The 22732-nt window shown below is 43.8% G+C and overlaps 1 protein-coding gene across 4 annotated transcripts in view; it reads right to left on the bottom strand.

The window, feature by feature from the left end:
- cep112 (centrosomal protein 112) overlaps positions 1-22732 on the bottom strand; it is a 191343-nt gene that overhangs the window by 57196 nt on the left and 111415 nt on the right. For all 4 annotated transcript variants that reach the window (XM_066641756.1, XM_066641758.1, XM_066641755.1 and 1 more), the window contains 2 exons: positions 22367-22549; positions 10027-10257 (listed from right to left, as the gene is read on the bottom strand). In XM_066641756.1, coding sequence (XP_066497853.1) covers positions 10027-10257; positions 22367-22549 — 414 coding nt within the window. The remainder of the gene's footprint in view (positions 1-10026; positions 10258-22366; positions 22550-22732) is intronic.

Below are 22732 nucleotides of genomic sequence, written 5' to 3'. Positions count from 1 at the left end.
GGGTTAAGCATTGATCACTCTTCTCTGCCTGGAACTCGGAAAGTATGCATACTCTGCTCAACACGTGTGTTAGGGATTAAGGGTAAGTCGGTTCCCTATGCTTCTACTCTTCTAGGCTCATGTGCATCTGCTCTGTGGAGAGTACTCACCAATCAGCCGTTACATTATGACCACCTTCTTGTTTCTACACGCACTGTCCATTCTCTCAGCTCCACTGACCTCACAGGAGCAGTTCTACAATTACAGACCAGAGTTGTTATTCTGCATACATTATTATCCCCCTTTCCCCCTGTTCTTCAGCGCTGTGACACTGACGTGGTGGTGGTGTGTTGTGCTGGTGTAGAGTGGATCAGACACAGCAGTGCTGCTGGAGTTTTTAAACCCCTCCGTGTCTGGACTGAGAACAGTCCACCAACCAAAAACACCCAGCCGACAACGTCCTGTGTCACTGATGAAGGACTAGAGGACGAGCGACACACTGTCTCCGACTTTACATCTACAAGGTGGACCAACGAGGGAGGAGTGTCTCACAGAGTGGACAGAGAGTGGACACAGGGTTTAAAAACTCCAGCAGCACTGCTGTGTCTGATCCACTCTACACCAGCACAACACACACTAACACACCACCACCACGTCAGTGTCACTGCAGCGCTGAGAATGATCCACCACCACGTCACACCTGCTCTGTGGGGGTCCTGAGCGCTGGAGAACAGGGGTAGAGGGGGAAAATAAAGTATACAGAGCCACATATGGACTATAGTCTGTAAACTATAGCTGAGAGGATGGACAGTGAATGTAGAAACAGTGTAGAAATGTGTGCACAAGCGAACATCCACAAAGTAACTGAATTCACAAATTACAAGAGGTGCTTACAAACATTCGGACGTATAGTATTCCTGACATGTTTAAACTATGCTCTCAACTGTCCACCATCAAAACTTCAAAAGAATTAAATATTAAGGCCACTTTAGCTGCCCCTACTCCACAGACTCCATAACCTGGGCCCATGTAGCGCCGTGAGATCAAGAGTCCGCTGTGAGATCAAAGAGACGTCCTCCTTTAGAGAGAGGGTAAATGCTGCAGTTACCCGCATCCCAACACCCTCTCTGTCTCGGCCCGTAGTGTTAACAAGTGGGTAGAGTCGATCGGCTATGTGGGTATGTGGGAAGATGAATAGGGCTCAACAAGAATGGCGAGTCCACCGAAAAAGCAGCTCTTTCAACAGTGATTCATTACGCACGCCGCTGTTTTTTCAACAGGACCACTCTACTGCCGATGCCCACATGTTGCAGTGTAAACTAGCTTTAGGCAAGGCTTTGCTTTTCCGACATGAGAGTTAAATTACTTTAAAACGATCTCGCTGGGGCCAGCGTGTGTTTCAGAATGAAGTATTAGTCAGCTGAGATCAGATCGTATCTGTGATTCAGGACGCAAAAACGTCAGCTACAAGCAGGCCACCATACTCTCCTGATTAGTTCAAAGCCACTATAGTGACAAACTCTGTGGGCAATTTTATGCCAGACGTCTTGTTAAACTCTAAAACAGCAACACAAAACTAACCCGGACTTGTATTCCATGCCCTTTCTCTGATCCTTTAAAAAAAAAAAACAGCCTCATGACTAAATGCCACAATGTACAATAATGGCAGATTTACACAACCACTGGCAGATAAACATCAACATTTCAAAATGATGCTGATGACATATTTACTCCAGAAGGGCAGGACGCTTCTAAATCATCTGCATTTCATTCGTTTTACTGCAGAAAGAAACCAATAGAAAACCAGAACGCTAAACCGGGTTCATAAAGAGGGTTTTTAAAAAAAGTAATGAAAAAAAGAAAGGCCCCAGCATTGGGCCTTGGAGCAGTGAAACAGCTTCCACTGTTGTGAGGGATCTCTTTCCGATAGGTCGCTTGCAGGAAGATGTCATATCACTCTATATCACCTACGCTATATCACCTACTACAGTAAACACAGCACCAACAGAACTGTGCAGAACCCAACACTTTTTTTTAATTCGCCAGTTTCCCGTTCCATCGTAAATGGAGCAGCGGGAGCCAGTATGTACTTGCCACACCCTTTTAAGGTGGAAAGGGAAAACTGACTTGATTGTCCGGTCTGAGGAGGGAGTGTTGTATATTGCTCAGTTCAGTGGGTGTCCAGCAGTGGTGGGCTTTATGCTCCATTATCATAGGGCTGTACAATAATTCAATATCAATATTTATCACAATATAAAATGTTTCAATAACAATGATATGATTTGTAAACACATTTTCGATATTTCAGTACACGTTATTTACAGCGTCTGTCACTAACTGACGGTCATTAGAGGGCGCTGTCATCAGTTCAGCACTCGATTTAAAATTTAGTTTAAAATATCGATATTGATAAAGCCAGTAGGTTTTTGTTTGATGGTGACATCATGTTTCTTGTTTGTTTGGGGCAGTTTTTCAGTGGATTTTCTACTGTTCGTATCAATCCGATATCGTATTGACCAAAATTAAGAAATATATCGTGATATAAATTTTGGCCGCATCATCCAGCCCCATTTTATCTTTATGCAACAGAATTGTTTTGTTTCTCCTTTAATTCCCAGGACAATTCATGAGAAGCACAGAGCCTGCAAATATCCTCAGTACTGTTTACAATAATGACATAATGCGAAATTTATTCCCACTAGAATTTTGATTAAAAAGCAGAGTCAGATTTGATTTAGACTGAAGAGAGGAGCACTGTGACACTGAGGTTGACCCAGCTACTAACAAACAAGTCTCAGTACGTTTGTGAGCTTTCATCAGCGCTCTTGAGAAATGCTAAAAGATCCATAACATAACGTCACATAAACATCACTTCTAATATGTTGTGATTTTCTGATTGTACAGTTCTCACTCGTCATTGGAAACGTGACTGAAAACCACCTCTTGGGATTAAAAACAATCGTCCAACATCCACACATGAATTGACTCATGCTCTTCTCGCTGAATGCCAACAAACCCTCACTAAAATTTGGCAGGAAGGGGAGTGAACTACTAATTAACACTCTTTATTAAAAAAGAAAGGTTAGATGAGTAGATTCTACAAAGTCAGTGGTGGTACCCACAAGGGGTCATATTCTGTACCTTGTTCTATATTAACTGCACTAATATGTACGCTCCACTTCATCTCCAGGACTTTGCAAATATCCCCCTCTCCTTCTGGATAAGAGAATGTAATGAACCTTCAGGGAACGTAGTAGACTTTAAAAACCAATGTTGTACCTTTAAAGGTAACCTTACACAGTGTGTACTTTAACTGAACAATAACATACCTGTACCGTACCTTTCTGCTCTGAGAGTGTAGTTACCTATGAGTCATGGGTATAGCAAGAGAAGCCATCCGACAAAGACGCCCCTGCGGTGTTACCGCTCTAACTGCGCTGCCACCTGACACACCTCTGCTCATCACTGATAAGCCTCGGTAAGATAAACAAATCAAATTTCACTCTGCTTTTTAATCTTAATTCAAGTGGGAATACATTTCCCATTAGGTCACTGTTGTAAACAGTACTGAGGATATTTGCATGCTCTGTCAAAATCACGCCACCTTGGAAATCTGCAATATTCAAGTGGGGGGAAGAGAACATTAAAAGAACAAAATCTGTAAAGCAATCCCTAATTCATATTAGCTTGCCATTACTCAAAAGCTGAAGGGAGCAGGGGGGTGGGGGTGGGGTGGGGGTAGTAGTACAGAGAGTAGAGCAGCATCTGAGAGGCTGGCTGGGAGTCCTGTGTGCTGCCGAGAGCAAACAGGTTTATCTAGAGGAACAAGGCTCCCAAGGCCCTCTGTGGCGGATGGAGATTGGGTACTGGGCGCACGCACACACAGACACGCAGCACACAGAGAAGCAGATAAACCTCAGTCATTACCAGGAGCTAAAAAAAAGAAAGAAAGAAAAGTCGCCCGCTCTCTTTTTGCCTTTCTTTTCAGTCAGCCTCAGACGGTGGGACAATCTAATGCGCGATCTTATCTCTTCTGATATTCTGTTTCTCATTATTTTATTCCACGAGCTCCCCCTCAAAAAGGGCGACGTCTTTGATGAAAATCCATTCATGGATTTAATGGATTTCTCCTCCCTTTTTCTTCGGGATCTGTGAGATGCGTTCAAACTCCAGCTGCCCGTTTCAGGACCCACTGACTGCCGAGGACAGCGTTTCTGTCGGCATCAAAAGAATAAGAAATTTCAGCTTACAAAACACGCCAAGTCAATAAGGATCTGAGGGACTGAAAACTTCTTCTAAATGAAAAATACTGGAACTTTTTCCCTCCACTGAAACTTACAAACAAAGAGAAGTTGGAAACTTTGACACCGAGTTGGGAAGCGATATCTTACTCAGGCACACTGTGCTTAACACAGCAATGGAATCATTAACTGCCTTCAAAGAGGCCAGGCCCGTAATCTGTTCAACCTATGGCATTTATCTTAATAACGGCTTTCCTCTCATGCAGCAGGCACAGGGGAAAAATGCAACTGATAGAAACGACAAGCCATGCTATACATCACAGACGAAATGAGATGCAATATGTATGTGTGTCTAAGCCAGCTCCTCTGTTTAATCTTGCAAAGACAGAAGAGCTTAGTCTGGAAAAATGAGCTTGATCTCAGTCTACTCAGAAAATATTACAAGTCTCTGGCTGGGTTTGAAGCATCTGGTCTTATTCCCCTAGATATGAGTTTATGTAACGTCCAAAGAGTAGTGCGCAAGGACCAGAGGCCACCATTCATTTATTTCATTTCTAGTCAGTTCACTTATTTGTTGTTTTCAAGATGGCGTCCGTGAGGAGAATCGACAGGTTTCTTCCACTGTGAACAGACAAATCAATGCTATGGGCCTGAAAGAATGTGTAGCTCTCAATAACCTTTTACTGTGGAAAGGAAGATAAAATACTTTCTGCTGAGAATAAGGATGTGGATGAAACCATGGCTGAAAAGAAGGGGTCAAATGGCTTAAGGCTCAATTAAACCTACCAACGGCGTTGTGACCATTTGCAATATTATTTGTCATTGTACAATGTACAGTGAAATGTGTTTTCTGAATTTAACCCATCTGTGGCTCACTAGGAGCTGTGAACATCCCCAGAGCAGAGGGCAGCCATCCCCGGCTCTCGTTGAGCAGTTGTGGGTTCAGTGCTTTGCTCAGGGGCACTTCAGCCATGGATGTTCCTACAGGGACTCGGGGATTAAACCGGTTTCCACTTCTCGTAATATGTTTTTTTCCCCAGTTGTCCCACACCAATGTCTGAGGAAATCTCTTGGCATGAATGTGCTGCTGTCTACACTCTCTGTAACATGGAGAAGACTCCCTGGACGTCCTCAGTTAAGCACAACCCATGTTCTTCCGACTGCGGACCAGTTTACAGTTGATGGCGTCTGTGTTGCCACGAAGTGTGGCTGCAATTTTGGGAAGATGTACATCAGGCTACGGTGTAAAGTACAGCGCATAGGATCCACGTTTGTGTGGAGCTGTTGAGCACGTTTGAAATTACAGAAGCACAAATTGGTCTTTATACGTACCGCAACGCAAGAGTGAGGTGATTACACGCATTTATACATCCGTAAACACTGGCAACTTCAATATCAGTTCAGCTCTTTGGTGCATGACATCAACCTTACGTTTCACACCAGAGAAGCCCCTTCCCCCCCACACTACAGGATACGGAATAGTAAATATTTAACGTTTCATATTTACGATTCGCAATCAGAGTGGGTCCGACTGCACTGGGAGATGAAAATCTGGGAAGATAATAGTTTATGATCACCCTGAGATCAAGAGAACATTTGTGATTGTCTGGAGGATCCAATCAACCCTCAAAATAGGCAGGATTTTCCTTAAGCGTGGGCCGATTTGGGGGAAATTTGGAGGTTACCTGAAAAGTACAGACAATATAAGGAAGGTAAAAGCAGGGCACACTAAACCAAAGCAATTTACCATTTAGTAAATATATGGTTTTTATAAAGACTACTGTGGCTATAAATCACAAGTGTGATTGGCTTCTAAAAATATCAATACCCCAGAATCTAAATTACATTTGCAAGTAACATAAATCTACAAGTTCTAGTACATTAAGTTTGTCTATTTTCTGATCAGGAAGTACAAGTATAAACCTTAATTACATGCATACAGATACAAACTTGTGTTTGCCATTCATGTCTCTGTATAAAAAGTGGAGTAACGAAGGGAAACTGTATTTTTCCTCTTAGCTCTCATCACACTGTTTCCCATTTTCAAACTTCAGTGGATTCTACTAACCTCACCCAAACATGAGAGTAAGATCAATGTCCAAACAGAATCCAGGCTTTGACTCACTTTTACAAAACATCACGATGACAGAGTCATTTCTTAGAACACATCACTGCTATTCATTGACTACAAAAGAAGTTTACTCCGGAAAAACACATGAAAGAAAACGTGAATGAGCGTCTCTGAGACCTAAACAGCCTGGATGAGTCAGTGAGCGTTTACTCCTCATGAGGATGTTTGAATCTACGCAGCGCGTTTGGATTAGATAAGGTTGGGCTCGCCAGCCAGAAAAGCAGGAAAACAGACCCCATGGAGTAGCGGGATGAAGCTACATCTTTCAAAAATGCCATTTACCCAGGTTTGCTTTGCAGCGTGTTTCTTTATTGAAAACATTACAGGAGCATGGTACCACTCTTTAGAATGCCATTGTTCATTAGACTCCCTGATGCCTACATAAATCTTTAAGGAAACACATATCAAGCCTTTCCCAATACGTTCATCAAGCTAAATGACACCTGATATATCAGCTTGTAGTGGCACATGACATAAACCTGCGTAAGGGTTAGTCCCAGTAGGTGTTATCAGTCACAGAACTCTGAGTTCATGCTGATGTAACGTTTGAATGACATCAGTGTAATCACACGGTATGTTATGGTTAAAGGCTAAGCAGCAGCGATATGAAAGTGTCAAACAAATAAATACAGTGGAATGTGAGTTCCTAACTTGTGTTTATTGATAGTCAGAAAACATGTTATTTCTTACTAATTCAAGGAATAAGGTTTAAAAGGCCGTTGGTCCCCCCCCCCCCCCCCCCCAACTCTAGAAGTTGCACTTAATTTAATGCAAAATGACGAAAAGGTGTGTTGTTTTTGGCTGCAATCATTCAATGTACAGTGGGACATCTGTGCACAAATGGCCCAAAGATCCCAAAATATCCAGAAAATGGACTAAATTTGTCAACTTTAAACGGGCACTTTGGAAAGGACCATCTGCTCACTCCGTTATCTGTAGCTCATTTCACTGGCGCTTTTCCAACAATATGGGCATGTAAGGACACCAACGAAAGGTGTTCAAGAGCCTCTGTAACATGGAGGTAAACAGGGTAAGGACACTCACTTCGCCTGTTTTAGTTGGTGTTAGTTAACTATAGCTTGACTCGCTAAACTCGGTGGCTCAGATTATACTCGGCTACGTAGCTGCATTACGGAGGTTTATAGTGTCGGATGAATTCGAGTTCGACTTCGATCACATTTACAAGAATAACGGTACCTCTACATTTGAGTTTAGCTTATTGCTAGGCTATTGTCATGAATAATGTTGGTTATTTAGCTAGATACTGTCATAACAGTCAGTCATAACGGTGTTTTACCGCGGCGTTGTTCAGCTGTTGTCCACCAGTGACGTCACGGTTGCGTTCAAGAATTTCCGTAGCGAGCTCGGGTTTTTCCGTCAATTTAATAAAATTGTCAGTTTTAAAGCAAATTAAGCTGCTATTTTCATTTTAATTCATACTTATATATGTCAGTAACTACAATAATGTGAAATATTCATTGAGGACCATTAAATGGTTTTTGCTGATTATGTGAATATCCAGCTTGACCAGGCATGGTATCTCCTATCAGCATTATTTTACTGTAAATAAACATACAAATGCCTCAGCATCAAGAAAAAAAAAGGATTATTTCAAACAAACCCTCCCTATTAACCTCTATGTGTATCTTTCACAAGAATGTGACATGTGCAGCAACAACAGTCTGGCAGAGTGGAAAAAGTGAGACAGAACCTCCTCTGATGTGAAAACTTGTGTGAGTTGTACTCGCATATGGTTCCGAAACGGAGGCCCAGGATTTATGGAGGAGGCCGAATGGCACGGTAATGTGCCGCAGATGGCCCGGGAGGAGGCCAGGCGGCAAGGGACACATGGGTCTAATGAAAAGGAATCGCTTTGATGGGTCTAATCAGGATTACCGTTCTGATCAACACCACACCTTCAGCCGGTTCCTGGCCAGCCTGCGCTGGATTAAGGGAGTTTTCCAGCCCTGGTTTCTGTTACCGGGATCAAGAGCTCTGTAAATATGAAGGGAGCAAGGGGTGAGAACCTCAGGAATTCCGGCAAAGTCGCTCCAAGTCTGCCTGCTCTGTGCAGATAGGGACAGAGCAAAAGGGGGCTAATGCATTTATAATGAAATGCTAACCAGACCACTTCTTACACTGGTAGACTACAAAGCCTGTCCTGACTAGAACTGTATTTGTGTGTGTGTGTGTGTGTGCCTATGTATAAGCGCTTATGACTGTTCAAGCATGTGATCTGCACAGAAGCCACCTCACCAGGTGAGAAGATTGGCTGGCATGCTTGCTTTGTCTGTTTACTGCACACTCAAGGGCATACAGAAGGAGAGAAGAGGAGGAAAAGAGCAATAGGTTCTGAGTCACTTCCTCAGCTTGACTTTCCTGATAGCTTTTTAACCTAGGGCCATAGAAAGAGTGATGAGGCCAAAGGATCAGAGACACTTTTTTTTCTTTCTTTGACCACAAGTAGCCAGATGTTGCCAAACCCCTCCAGCTCCACCTCCTGTAGCAGAACACTGCCAAAAGCCTCGGGACTCCTTGGTGTGAACCCACAGCCGGAGCGTCACCTCGGCTGGGACTGGACAACTGCCAGCTGTTAATATGACTTAGGTGGGGAGGACATATTATAGACCAGCGTCAGAGCAGCAGTGCCAATCCAGTGGCCACAAATGAGCAGGGAGGGAATATAAAAGCAGCAGGAAACTATCAGCGTGACTGACAACTCGGAGCATCCTGCCACCAAGTGCTTTCAATCACACTGGTGTAACCTCAGAGAGACGCTGGCCTCAGTCGGATGCAGTATCTTGTTTATCTACAAAACATGTGCGCAGATCGATAAAATCACCATTGTTACTCATGTTACTGATTTAACTCTAATTCAGTTGACCGTGAATACAGATATGGCACTGCCGCAAAAACAGGAAACTGCCGTACTACATCAGCAAAGGGTGAACAATGTGTGGTCTCCGGTATATGAACAAAAAGAAGACTTGTATTGAACTGATGGGGACAAAAAGCTAAAAATGAACCATATTTGGTGATAATCTTCTAGGGTGATGTTCACAATACAGAGTCCTGGCTCGGTAAATCGGGAACAAACTAAGTGTCTCTGTGCGAACTGGCTCAGGAGGGCTCTCCCTCAGTTGCCGATGTGGTTGAGGAACGGCATCCGGACGGTGGGGAGATCTCGGAACGTTGAAAATCATGAAAAGAGATGAGGATGTTGCCCTATTCCTGCTCCAAAAGTGGGTGTAACCGACTAATTGTTGCTGTTACAGTTATATTACTCAAGGAGGAACTGACTCCTAATTCGGGAGATCGCTAAACGCATGAAAGTAAACACAAACTGAAAGCTTGGGTTATAATTGAGTTTCTGTGGTAATTCAAACAGTGAATAAAAACGCTTCTTGCTCAAACATCACCTTAAAGATGCAGGGCTTCTGAAACTACACAAACAGCAGGGGGAGTCTGCATTATTGCTAGAATATTTGTTTTAAAAAATGCATTGTATTTATATTATTTAAATAAGCATTATTTAAAACTGTTCATAGGGGCTCTTTAACAGCCTGGGTGTAACCTGACACTATTCAGTGGAATAAAAATATATTGGCAAATTGAAATGACACTGAATCAGTGATTCAAATCAGACGTGAATCATCTCTACTGTGCAGCCCCCACCTTCTCCTGGGTGAGCTCCCTCTCAGCACTGTAGGTCCTCTCCAGGTCCTGTCGCACACGTTCCATCTCAGCCCGGACTCGGCTCAGCGCAGCCTCCTGGTCCTGTGCGCTGCGCTGGCGCTCCTCTTCGCGCAGTAGACCCAGCTCAGCCAGCTGTTGCTTCCTCTGGGCGTGAGCTGCGAGAACTTCTTCCCTTAGAGAGTGCACCTGAGCCTCGAGCTCAGAGATGGTCTAGAAGGTGAAAAACACCAACACAAGCAGATGTCATTTCACAGACACAGATAAACTTTCATTTAAGGAGTGACGTATGTTTCTCCGGTTTCTAATTTGACACCTAAAGACCGTGACGTGAAAGTCGTATAGGCTTAGATTATAGTTTTCTTTTTATCCAATTATACTGCTCTTTTTATTAGAAAAATTCATTCATTCATTCATTATCTGTAACCCTTATCCAATTCAGGGTCGCGGTGGGTCCAGAGCCTACCTGGAATCATTGGGCGCAAGGCGGGAATACACCCTGGAGGGGGCGCCAGTCCTTCACAGGGCAACACAGACACACACACACACACCTACGGACACTTTTGAGTCGTCAATCCACCTACCAACGTGTGTTTTTGGACAGTGGGAGGAAACCGGAGCACCCGGAGGAAACCCACGCAGACACAGGGAGAACACACCACACTCCTCACAGACAGTCACCCGGAGGAAACCCACGCGGACACGGGGAGAACACACCACACTCCTCACAGACAGTCACCCGGAGGAAACCCACACAGACACAGGGAGAACACACCACACTCCTCACAGACAGTCACCCGGAGGAAACCCACGCAGACACAGGGAGAACACACCACACTCCTCACAGACAGTCACCCGGAGGAAACCCACGCAGACACAGGGAGAACACACCACACTCCTCACAGACAGTCACCCGGAGCGGGAATCGAACCCACAACCTCCAGGTCCCTGGAGCTGTGTGACTGCGACACTACCTGCTGCACCACCGTGCCGCCCAATAGAACTCTTACTGAAACTAATTTTAGTATCAAAATGGCTGGGCATTCAAATATAAAAGAAATACACTGCTGCCTTTACATAGTAATAGGACACAAAGAAGCCTGCAGAAAGCACAGAGGGAGCATTACTGCACTAAACAGATCCATTTCACTTTTCCCAATGTGGAGTCCGATTTGAACAAGTTAACAAGGACCCGCCAAAGGTTCTGAACGTGCTAATGGTGTGACGTTAAGTTTGATAGGGTTAATCCTCTGCGTTTATGGGATGCTGAAGGAGGGGAATCCCATACTTGCTCAGAGAGCGAGGAAGAGAAACGAAAAGAGGGGAACAAAAACAAGCAAAGCGAGACCGATGAAGCGTTTGTGCTCGGCCTGGCCAGGAAGAGGAAAACAGAAACCGCCCCCTCTGATCTCCCGGCCACAAGGGTTCGACATCAAAGGCCGGCATTCCACAAAGGTCAGCGGTTTGATTTAATGAGCAAAATTAGCGCAAATCAAAGGTCAGTTACTCATGGGGGATGAGGTACTGCTGCCATTTCTCATTTCAGGAAGCTGAAAAAACACTGGCACGACCGATTTGCCATGAGCCTGCCGCGTTTAGCAGCGAGGCTCGGGGAAAAAGGCCGCAGATGACTAAAAAAGGGAAAAAACAGGAAGACAGCAAAGGCATTAGGCCCCAGAAAAGCTGACAGGGACCTCCCATAAGAGAGTCAAGTCAGACGTTTGGATGAGCACCTCTCTGAAGGAATGACCCCAGGACTTGACCTCACTGGCTTTGAACCTGACAGCACAGCTTTAACTCGAGGGGAAGTGCTTTGATTCCATTGGCTGCTTTACGTTGCAGGAATGATAAATGTCTTAAATTACCTCCAGGAGGAAAATGAATGGGAAGCTGCCAGGGAATGTTTGAATTTGTAATATATATATACACTCAGTTATACGTATGATGTTGGGTTAAATCCCTTCAGATAGATATATATATATATATATATATATATATATATATATATATATATGAACCAGGGTGGCACAGTGGTGCAGCAGGTACTGTCTCAGTCACACAGCTCCAGGGACCTGGAGATTGTGGGTTCAAGTCCTGCTCCGGGTGACTGTCTGTGAGGAGTGTGGTGTGTTCTCCTTGTGTCCGCATGGGTATCCTCCTGGTGAATGTCTGTGAGAAGTGTGGTGTGTTCTCCCTGTGTCTGTGTGGGTTTCCTCCGGGTGACTGTCTGTGATTAGTGTGGTGTGTTCTCCCTGTGTCTGCGTGGGTTTCCTCCGGGTGACTGTCTGTGAGGAGTGTGATGTGTTCTCCCTGTGTCTGCGTGGGTTTCCTCTGGGTGACTGTCTGTGAGGAGTGTGGTGTGTTCTCCCTGTGTCTGCGTGGGTTTCCTCCGGGTGACTGTCTGTGAGGAGTGTGGTGTGTTCTCCCTGTGTCTGCGTGGGTTTCCTCTGGGTGACTGTCTGTGAGGAGTGTGGTGTGTTCTCCCTGTGTCTGCGTGGGTTTCCTCTGGGTGACTGTCTGTGAGGAGTGTGGTGTGTTCTCCCTGTGTCTGCGTGGGTTTCCTCCGGGTGACTGTCTGTGAGGAGTGTGGTGTGTTCTCCCTGTGTTTATGAGAGTTTCCTCCGGGTGACTGTCTGTGAGGAGTGTGGTGTGTTCTCCCGTGTTTGTGAGAGTTTCCTCCGGGTGCTCCGGTTGATAACCACAAAAACCATAGAGAAAACCTTGTGTCTGAAAACGCTCGACGTGTTTATGAATTCCAGAAACAACACATTCATTTGTGCAGCTCACTTCAACTAATTTATCTTCACTTTTAGCCCTGTTTCTAGAATGTGCGAGACAGGGGTCCATTCTATAAACTGTGAGTTGGATAAGAGCACTCAGTTATATATGCTACAGGATGGAGCACAAGTAGGAGGGGTCAGTGGGTGGGGCACGTGTCAATCAAATTCTATTAAGCCAAACGACAGCAGGCACTCGTCTTAACAGTTCTTCCAAATGAAGACAGTAACAGTGATGCTACTGGCCAGAGTCTAGTGGGTGAATCATTAAGGACAGGGACACCACAGACCTCGCCCAATATCATCAGCTGTAGACAAATAAGGAACTGTAAATGTAGAATGAAAAGTCATGCTGGATGTGTGACATCTTCCAACTCAACGCTTTGTCATTAACCGTTCTCCATTCCCTGAGTCTATAACCCTTGCCTAGACGGCGATGTGAGAAGGCTGTGCCGAAGTGGCAGGAATAGGGGATGGCAGGTTTGGCAGCTTCAGAGATCCGGCTCCTCCTGCTCCCAAACATCCTGGGGAGGAGACCTGTTAGCATGTCACGTGGCGGTCCTGCCGGAAAAGAGTCGGAAAAGCTGTTGTGAATGCAGTTTTGGGGGAGTATGGAGTGGGGGGGGGTGTTGCTGCCACTTCAAAGGCGGGTCATGAGGAGAGGGAAAAAAAAAACACCCAGATGCAGAGACTACGCTCAGGTCCCAGGCGACAGCGGCAGCAGAAGCAGAAGCAGCAGCTACTGGAGCGGAACTATTAGATCTCAGCACGGAGGAGCCTTTAATCTATAATTCCTTCTTAAACTGGACTGGACTGGCTTTTTTTCTGATTCTTTGATGGTCCCGGAAATAATCTTGTCAAGCTAAAAAAAAAAAAAAAAATCTGTGGCTGCCTACAGACACCAGCACAAGACGAGGAAATTAGAGCGATAAAAAGGGGCACAATTGTTCCATAGTATGTGCAACAGTCTGTGGACATTTCAACAAAAAAGTGCTGTGAGTAGATGTCAATGTAGAATTGATGGTAGACATTTATCCACAAATTATCCTTGTAACATTATCTACTAGTGAAAACAATGGGCTCATTGATACGGCAAAGATATACCGATAGGAAATGAAGGCTTCATAAGTCTGAATAACCAGGACTGCTTCTGAAACAACACCTGTATATAATAAAAATCCCAAACCCATGCCCTAGGCTAGTGCCTCTTGGCATTTTGGTGCAGTATCTAGCAGAGTTAATGGCTCATCTCTCCTTGTCCATGGTGTCACTTCCTGTTGGCCTAAGGCTAAGCCCATAGTGAACATTTTTAGCTTCCCCTGTGATGTCGCAATCCAGTTACCTGGCAAACCCCTGCATCTTCGCCAGCTTGTGTAAACAGTTTACTTTCAAGTTCCCGAAAACCTGGAGGCCTGCCAGGCATAACAGGAGTCATGCAGATAAACTTTAGGAGTCAGACTGGGGAGTCGCCCCACATCATATCCGCCTGCGTTATCTTTTCTTGATTAAAGTCCCCCTCTGAAAAGAAGGGCAAAGGTGGATGAATGCTGTTCAAAGAGCAGCTGGCTTCTCATCTTCCTAGATTTTACTGACTGATTCCAACTGTCGGGAGTGACCAGTACTTTGGTGTAAGCAGCCTAGCAATCCAGTAACTAACCCAACTTTGGGCTCTCATTGTTGAGTGTCTATTATAGAGAGTGTACGTGATTACAGGAATTAAAGCTAAATAAATAAATAAATAAATTCGGTGCCTGAACCTTTTTACCCACAGATTCCTGTAGGTTTCCAGGTAAAAGTGCGTAGGCAGTGTGTAAACACCCTGAGGCCTCAACGTCTGCTAAACAAGTCAGCATGCAACATTTCCGCACCATGCCACAAGTAACCATTGCAGCTGCCATCAAGTTATAAAAATGCTTTGACCTACATTTGTTTTAATTTTTTCTTGGGCCTGAAACTTTGCTTTCACCTGATAACTGTTTCAGGGTTGTTTCTACGGGTGTAGTGGTTATGACTCCAGACGTAGAGGATGAGGAAGAAAAGGCTGAAGCAAGAGGTTGTGATTTCTCACTAGAAGCACCGAGCACCAGTACTTTGACCACAGTGACTCCCATAAAAACTTTGCAATGTATTAAGTTCCAGAAAACTTTTTTTAAACTTTTTTTTACTGATTTGCGTCAGAATTGTCCAATTTATAAGAAGGGTTCTCAAAATTCCTGAAATCAATCATGTGAAGGCTAGTTTAATTCGATTTCTTTCAGAGATGTCTCCTGTATTTCAAAGCTGTAATTGTTTTATCTGCCAGCAGGTGTTGCAAATATTTGTTCATTCTAATCTCTAATCTTTATAGTCACGCGCCCCATGCAGGTAGCTGCTGACTGTGACTGAAATCCGTTATAGTGACAGAGTTATAGTTATAGTTTGATCCCTGGGATTAAGAGTTTTCAGAAGCAGAGTGCATTGCTGTGAGAACGATGGTATGCATCAAATAAGAGCCTGACTAAGGATGCATGCTGCAATTTACAATGTTTGTACTATTTTTACAGATGGTAAGTGATGGTTTACATACAAAAGTTGAAGAGTGTATAGAGTCGTATGAAAACCACAGTAATATGCGGAAGGGTCCTCACTAAATACAGATTAAATAACACGCAATTCATGAGCTCAGCTATGTTACAGTTCTGCATATGTACTGGGTATTTTCCTATTTATTAACATTATCATATGTATGTATAAATAATGAGTTTTCATTTCTTGGTTCAATGTCAAACATGTCAATGTGAACACCACGTGAAGCAGAAATAAGTAGGTGTGGCCCTAGGGAATGGAACTACCGATGTAAATACACCATTAGACATGTACTCCACTTCATAAGATTGGACATCGTCAAGTGGGTTGATCGAGAGATCCTGTCTTGTCTTGAAGACATCAGCAAGTCTCTTTCTTGCCTGTTCTGTGGCGATGTGTCACTGAGGGGAAAAAAAGCCACATTGCATGACTTATGCATAAGAAGCTCAAAACAGCATCACAGAGAATGCATCCACAGAAAATAGCAGCATCATGATAACTCATGATTTCGAGACTGTTTCTGCGAGCACACTAGGCTTTCAGCGTTGGATTCACGTCAAAAAGATTAAATTCAACACACTGCGCTATAAATATACAGGAATATATGGGTTATACCTCAGTACAGCATACAGGATTGTGTCAAGGCCAATGCCTGCGAGTAGCATGCTGCCATGTCATGTATTCAGGACACGAATCTGAAGGCACAGCCATGCTTCTCATTTCCATTTCCAGCACCATGTGCAATCGCCCTCTGGATGAAAGAGATACAGTGCGTGCCTGATATTAGCCTGAGCCACATTTGCATGTCTTCAAGAAGCGAGCCCGTGTGCTGCCGAGAGAGGCCAGCACAGAGAGAGCCTGAGCATGCAGCGCTCGGCCAGGCTGATGGAAGCGGTGCCTGGACCGGGATTAAAACCCCTTTTCATCATGGAAGGCTCCATCTGGGAAGGGGAGATGGTGTGTGCTGGAGCCTTCCACAACTTCCACAGCTATACAGCATTAACAGCACAGAGGACAAAGGAAAGCTGGACAAGGACGAGACAGTAATGCTTTTTCAGTGATGAAAAGGGCTGCCAGGATTTAGATGATCTTTTTTTTTTTGCCTGCTTTCTATCAAGAACTGCAGTTTAGCCTTGCACTCGTGATCAGAGATTCTATTAGTGGATATAAAAACAACAAACACCACCATAATCTAGGCCAGTGTTGTATAACAGGCTTTCCTTACCAAAGCCAATCTGAGAATGAAAGGCCGTAGTCGATATTCAGATTTTCTCAAAATATTTCCACCAATATACTGAGGTAAAATATATATATTTCTCTGACTAGTCTTGAGGGCGGAGCTGACTAGCCAATCAGGAAGCTGCCCACTAACAAACCAATCAGAACACTGCCCACTAACTAACCAATCAGAACGCTGCCCACTAACTAACCAATCAGAACCCTGCCCACTAACTAACCAATCAGAACGCTGCCCACTAATTAACCAATCAGAACCCTGCCCACTAACTAACCAATCAGAACGCTGCCCACTAACTAACCAATCAGAACGCTGCCCACTGAGAGGGGGAGCAAAGGATTCCAGCGCCTTCGGTTTCTCTGAGTCAATGTAAGCCGCAGGTTCCGCTTTGGGTTCTTTGTTTGAACATGTTAAGGGAGAACTTCCTTTCCCTGAGGAATTATGTCATGAAACTCCTCTAAAGATATGCCTTAGGTTCCTTGACATTACTGAGCTGCTTTTTTGTTCCACCTTAAATGGTGCCACAGTTACATTCGTGTGCCTGCATTATTTAAAGTGGACTGGACAATTTTAGTAAAACTGAGCAGGTGTTCCCATTTCTGGTCCTAATTTTGGCATTCTTTATTTAATACCTTAAGTGAGACCTGTCCATTACTTCCCAGTTTCATGTTCAAATGTTCAAATATTCACATTCCACCTTAAGGTTTGCAGCCACTATGTTCTAGCACCTACACCATTCAAGGAATGAGAATGGGGAAGTTAAAACATAATAAATAAATTGTGAAATATGAAGCTGAGCAGCTTTGTAACGTTAAGGAACGTAGGCAGGTCTTTAGAGGTGCTTTCTGGCATAAAGCTACAAACACTTAATAATGGGAAAATCTTCCTTAAATTCCCATTTAAATAAACAACCCAGGGCTGAACCCATGGTTGTATTGAAACAGATGATGGAATGTTTTGCACCTTGATTAAAAACAATGTTGGTCACAAAATCTGGAAAAGATCTCGTCATATGACAACGTCTCGATGTCTGTTTATATGGTAGTGCTTATATTTTAATAGTCTTTTATAATAATAATAATACTAGCAACACAGTTAATCACAAATTAGTGAATTCCCTGTCCCCTGGGTAGGTTTGGTCCCTCGCCCATTTTCAGTTTATAGCTACGTCCTTGTGAGAATGTAGTACAGGAAGTATGTGGTGTGATTGGATGTTAGCGTTCAGTGCTATGTGCAGGAATATTGGTGCTGGGCTGACCCTGGATGACCACTATCTCCCCTCAGCCCAAAACACAGTTGATATTTAAGTTGAAATGACTGTGTTTACAAAGCCAAGCTAACCTCTACTGTCAAACAGACCTGCTGTTTGGTTTAGCTCACAGTCAGCAGTGCCATGTTTTTCTGTGTAATTGGTAATCATTATGTGTGATAATATTTACTCTCCCTTGAAGATACTAAAGGCAGAGGTAGCAGTATAGCATTTTATTTATTATAAGAGAACAAATCTTACACTGCTTATCCACTGAAGTCTTAACAACTCCCTTTGTGAAGAATTGTGAGGATGTGAACTGTGTTGCAGGGTGAAAAGGGAGGGTAGGGGGTTTTAAATTCCAACCTTTTTTTTTTAATGGTTTTAACGGTTTCACAAAATATTGGGAACCACAGTGGTAGTCAGTGGAGCTAAGCTGTATTTAAAATTCTGATTTAAACACACACTAGTTATCAGTGTGGTTGGCCAGGCAGAAAACGCATGAGTAAGGCATAACTAAATATATCCTGCTTATATCAGCTGCTATAATACTTAAAAGTAGGTCATTACAAAACGCCAAAAAAGCATCTGTCAACATTCTCATTGTTTTGATGTTGATATTCACTATTTTCCCAAATGGCAACAACTGATTGGCCACTCACAGAGCTAAAGCCAACCCCTCCCACCAGGGTGTGGACCTATTTTACGAGTCTGTTGTTTCTCCCCACATCAGATAAGCATGTCTGATCCCCTCTGTCATGCTAGCCTTCATGTACGGTGGTCTTAACTCTTATTTGGAAATGAAGTTCTTTGAAAGTCTGAAGGCGTCATTAATTTGCCAATCACAGCCGCACAGAGTGGGCCCTAGTCATGTACTCGGAGGATCAGATTCTCTCCCATGCTGTTTGAAGTCCATGTTATATTACTAAGAAAAAAAAAAAGAATAACAGAATCTGACTGAGACACAGGCCAAACTGGGGAAAAAAGAGGAAAAGAAAAAGAAAACGGATCTTTGAATAAAGCCGAAACACAGGAAATGTAATAATGGATCTGACTGACCAACCAAAACATCTGTTGTTCATACAATCCACCTAAATTATGTTTAATAAATCTGCTCTCCAAGGGACGCACAGAAAGAAACATCTGCCCGAGGCAAATCTGTTCAAGAAAGCAGCAATTTTCATTTACAGAGTCCAAACTACAAACAATATGAATATTTCAGTGGAGCCAGAACGCAAGAGAATATTCATCCTGTACAACAGAGGTTGGAAAACAATGCAAGACCGCAGCAGAAGTTGACTTGTTAGGCAAGTGATACGGTGCAGGTGGAAGGGAAATGCAAATTCTGATCATAGTTTCTCTCCAATAACAGTCACCGTAACGTACACAGACTCCTCATAATGGCGTGCCATAAACATGCGTGGAAAAAAACATGTCTAGTGCCTGGGGCCAGGTTGTGTATAAGCACAGAGTACTGGCTGCAGGCAACCATATTTACTGGGAACTGTCCTGGTTCAGCTGCCAACTGACTCTTGGTCTTGTCCTTTCATCTTCAAAAAGACTGAGGAAACTAGGAGCCTGCAGGGCGCCAAAGCAGCAATTCCAGGTTGAGGGAAAACTAATACTCCGGTTTCAGCCCAAGGACGAGGATTTGGGCCGATTCCCTCTGCGTCCTCAACAAAGACTCCGAACTGAGAAACGGAAAAACAATAAAACCTTCGGCTCAGCGTTGGTCGGGAAAAGATATGGAAGCGTTTGTACAGTTACAATCTCACAGTAACGGCACACATTTACTGATAGCTTGTTTCAATGGCAGCCCAGCCACTCACCACTGGGCTGGAACCACAAAATCCCACCGATGAGAGCATGGGCACGAGCTATTTGTTCACCTTAAGCTGCCCTGACGTCAGTGAAGAAGTGCTTCCCATTTATTAGTGTATTGACCATTCCGAATTGTTCATCCTCAAATATATACAAGATCTGCAGACCTTTTGTATGTGGCTGAGAAGGAGGCATGTTTTATCCCATTCTCCAGTCCATATTTTCAATCTAGCTGAGGTCAGGTCCTCATCATATCAAAAACACAACTTATGGACAATATGAAATATTTTCACGTAAACAACAGCTTGCATATTTTGTTGAATAACGGTATAAATCCACGCTTTAGACACCGATGAACCACTTTTTTTTAAATGTACCATCTCCACTCAATAAAGCATTCAAGGGATGGTTTCTTATGTGCTGCCTTCTCTCTTCTTCCTGAATTTAATCTCACAGAGTATGCTTAGAGAAAATGTGCTTTCTTGAGAACAGAAGAGCGGCCATGATGGCCATCTTATCTCACTCAGACGGTGTCGAGGCAGCCAGTTTTCTGTCAGCAGTAGCCGAGAAAAGTATCTTCTTCTAGCAGCTCGGGTAAGCTTGATGGACACCAATTCAAATGCAATGGGACACAGAGAGAGAAAGTTTTCAAACCAACAGGCGCCACTTTCATGTAAAGTTCTGCTCTGCTGTGCTAAGGAAGAGGAAAAAGAAGAAAAAAAACCCTGACAGTCGGATACTCAGAAGATTGTGTTTCGCCCTCATGTTTGCCATTAGCTATAAGACCTCGTCTGAAAAATTCAAAAGGCATTTCCGTCTGAGAATCTAAATCTCTGATCAGTCTGAAGATCTCGGGTTTATAGAAGTCCTCGACACGTGACGACATCTTCGCATCTGGAGGAATGTTCAACTTTAACGGCTGCTTCTTGACACAGAGCGTGGAATGTGGATTGCTTCTGTAACCCTTGCCATTGATCTCTTATCGTTCTTGATGCGAGGACACTCTTCACACAGCGCCATTTCTGATACTGGGGGATCGGGGCTTTTCGAAGGACAGGGCGTTGGGGTTCAGTGCACTTTTGACCACAATCGCATCATCACATGGAGGAGCACATGCAGAAACGGCCAAACCGCAAAGTCTGCTCCCTTGAGTGCCAACAAATTGCTCAGTGCATTCTGGAGGCTGGAAGAGATGAAGTTCGTGTCCCACAGCAGCCTCTCGCTGGAGGAGGCCATTTCACTCCCCTGCACTCATATCCTACATGGCCAGTCCACAACACGAGCTCAATAACGATGTGACTGATGAGGTGCTGAGCAAATGGCTTTGTGTTGTGTCTGAAACATGGACAGGGATGAAAAAGCAATTTGTTTTGAACTGCTGTATGTTCATTTTGAGCTGTAATCCTATATTTTACAGCAGAAAACCAAGCACTGTGGAAATGAAGTTCTTTCACAAACCCGCAAAGACATTTATAATTGAGACACTGTATAAAAGTATTATGATTAGTGTTTTTTTTATAATTTTTTAAATGGTAGAAGACAAAAAAAGAAAGAAAAGTAAAAGCCTATTACAGTCTACATTGATTTTGTTTGCCTAAATATTAAGAAAAAATTAATAATCCCATTGCTAACAATAGTTCAAAGGGACTGTATTTTCCTTTTTAATTGAATGTTTTTCATTGGAATAAAGATTTAAAGAAAAAAAAACAAAACACACAAACCCTGAGATTCTGATTATTCCACCGTCAATAATCTGCAGTTCAGCCCCATCTCTGCTGGACTCGTTTCTACTGCTAGAAGCCAATAAACATGGTTTAGCCATGCTGACAATTTATATTTCATCTCTGGGTTTGAAGAGTTAAATGAATCCCCAGTTGGGGGCTTGGCTGTCAAATGGCTTCCCACTGAGACTACGTGATAGCTGGACTGAAGAGGCGAAAGGGGGCTTGGCAGCGCAGGCATAAGGAACCTGCTGCTAAACAAAATGGAGGTTTCTAGCTGTCCTGCTAGGAGCATCATTAATATACGATAAACGGAACATGTGCGTACACAGAGGCTGGGAAAGCTGAATGAGAAAATAAACCAGTCCTTATGAGGGGATGATGGCTACCTGTGGTGCAGGGACAGAAGTGGTTTGTTCGTTCACAAAGTGCGCCGCGCTCGGCACGGCTAAACGACTCGTTGGCAGCACATCGGCTCATGCCAACCCAGCCCTGAACAGAGCAAAGAAAAGAACAAAAATGCAACCTAGGGCGTTGAATAAAAGGCCAGAGTCATATTGCGCTTAAAGATTTCCCCCCTTATCCGGCAACCTGTGGTTTGAGCAGCTGTGGCTTTTCAGTTCTTCAACTAAACCCCGCTTAGATGCACAGCGCATTAAAATAAAGTATTACAAGCCGTTTCTGTAAGACATTTAAACAAATATTTACGACAAATGTATTAAAAATTCTATGGTCACAATTTCGCAAACAAAAATATTTTGCACAATTTAAGTTACGCACTTAAAAAAATGGATTTCAGATTCGCAATCTTTCAGAAAATTCAAACAGCGCTTAAAAGTATGATTCAAATTAACATTTGGCAAAACGGAAAGAAAAAACTAAAGCAAATATTTTCTTTAGCATCGTAAACAGCAGACCGAAGTGGTGACGCGGAAAGGAAGAGACCCCCTACCTGTCCATCGCGCTTTCTCCACTCCTGCGTCTGCGTTTGGTGCTGGACCATGGCGGCCCGTGCTTGTTTTTCCAGGCTGGCGATCTCCCGCTGGTGGTCCTGGACCAGGCTGTCCTTTTCGGCATTGTGCTGCTGGAATAGGTGCGTCCTCTCCTGTTCGTGCTGCAGTTTCAGGTCCACAATCTGATTGGACAACAAGGATCAAGACTTCATCAGCGCGGCACATCCCTGTCGTCATGACAACTTGAGTATTGCTCAGCGAAAAAAAAAAAAAAAAAGTTAGGTGTTAGCTTCGCTACCTAATGAGGCACGGGGAGATTTTGCATCACTATTACCTCATAGCCTTCGCTATCCTCCCATTCTTTA

The sequence above is a fragment of the Hoplias malabaricus genome, chromosome 13 (genome assembly GCF_029633855.1).
Source record: "Hoplias malabaricus isolate fHopMal1 chromosome 13, fHopMal1.hap1, whole genome shotgun sequence".
NCBI classification, from domain to species: domain Eukaryota; kingdom Metazoa; phylum Chordata; class Actinopteri; order Characiformes; family Erythrinidae; genus Hoplias; species Hoplias malabaricus.
The sequence above is the reverse complement of the archived record's forward strand: the minus strand, read 5'-3'. Positions and strand labels throughout refer to the sequence as shown.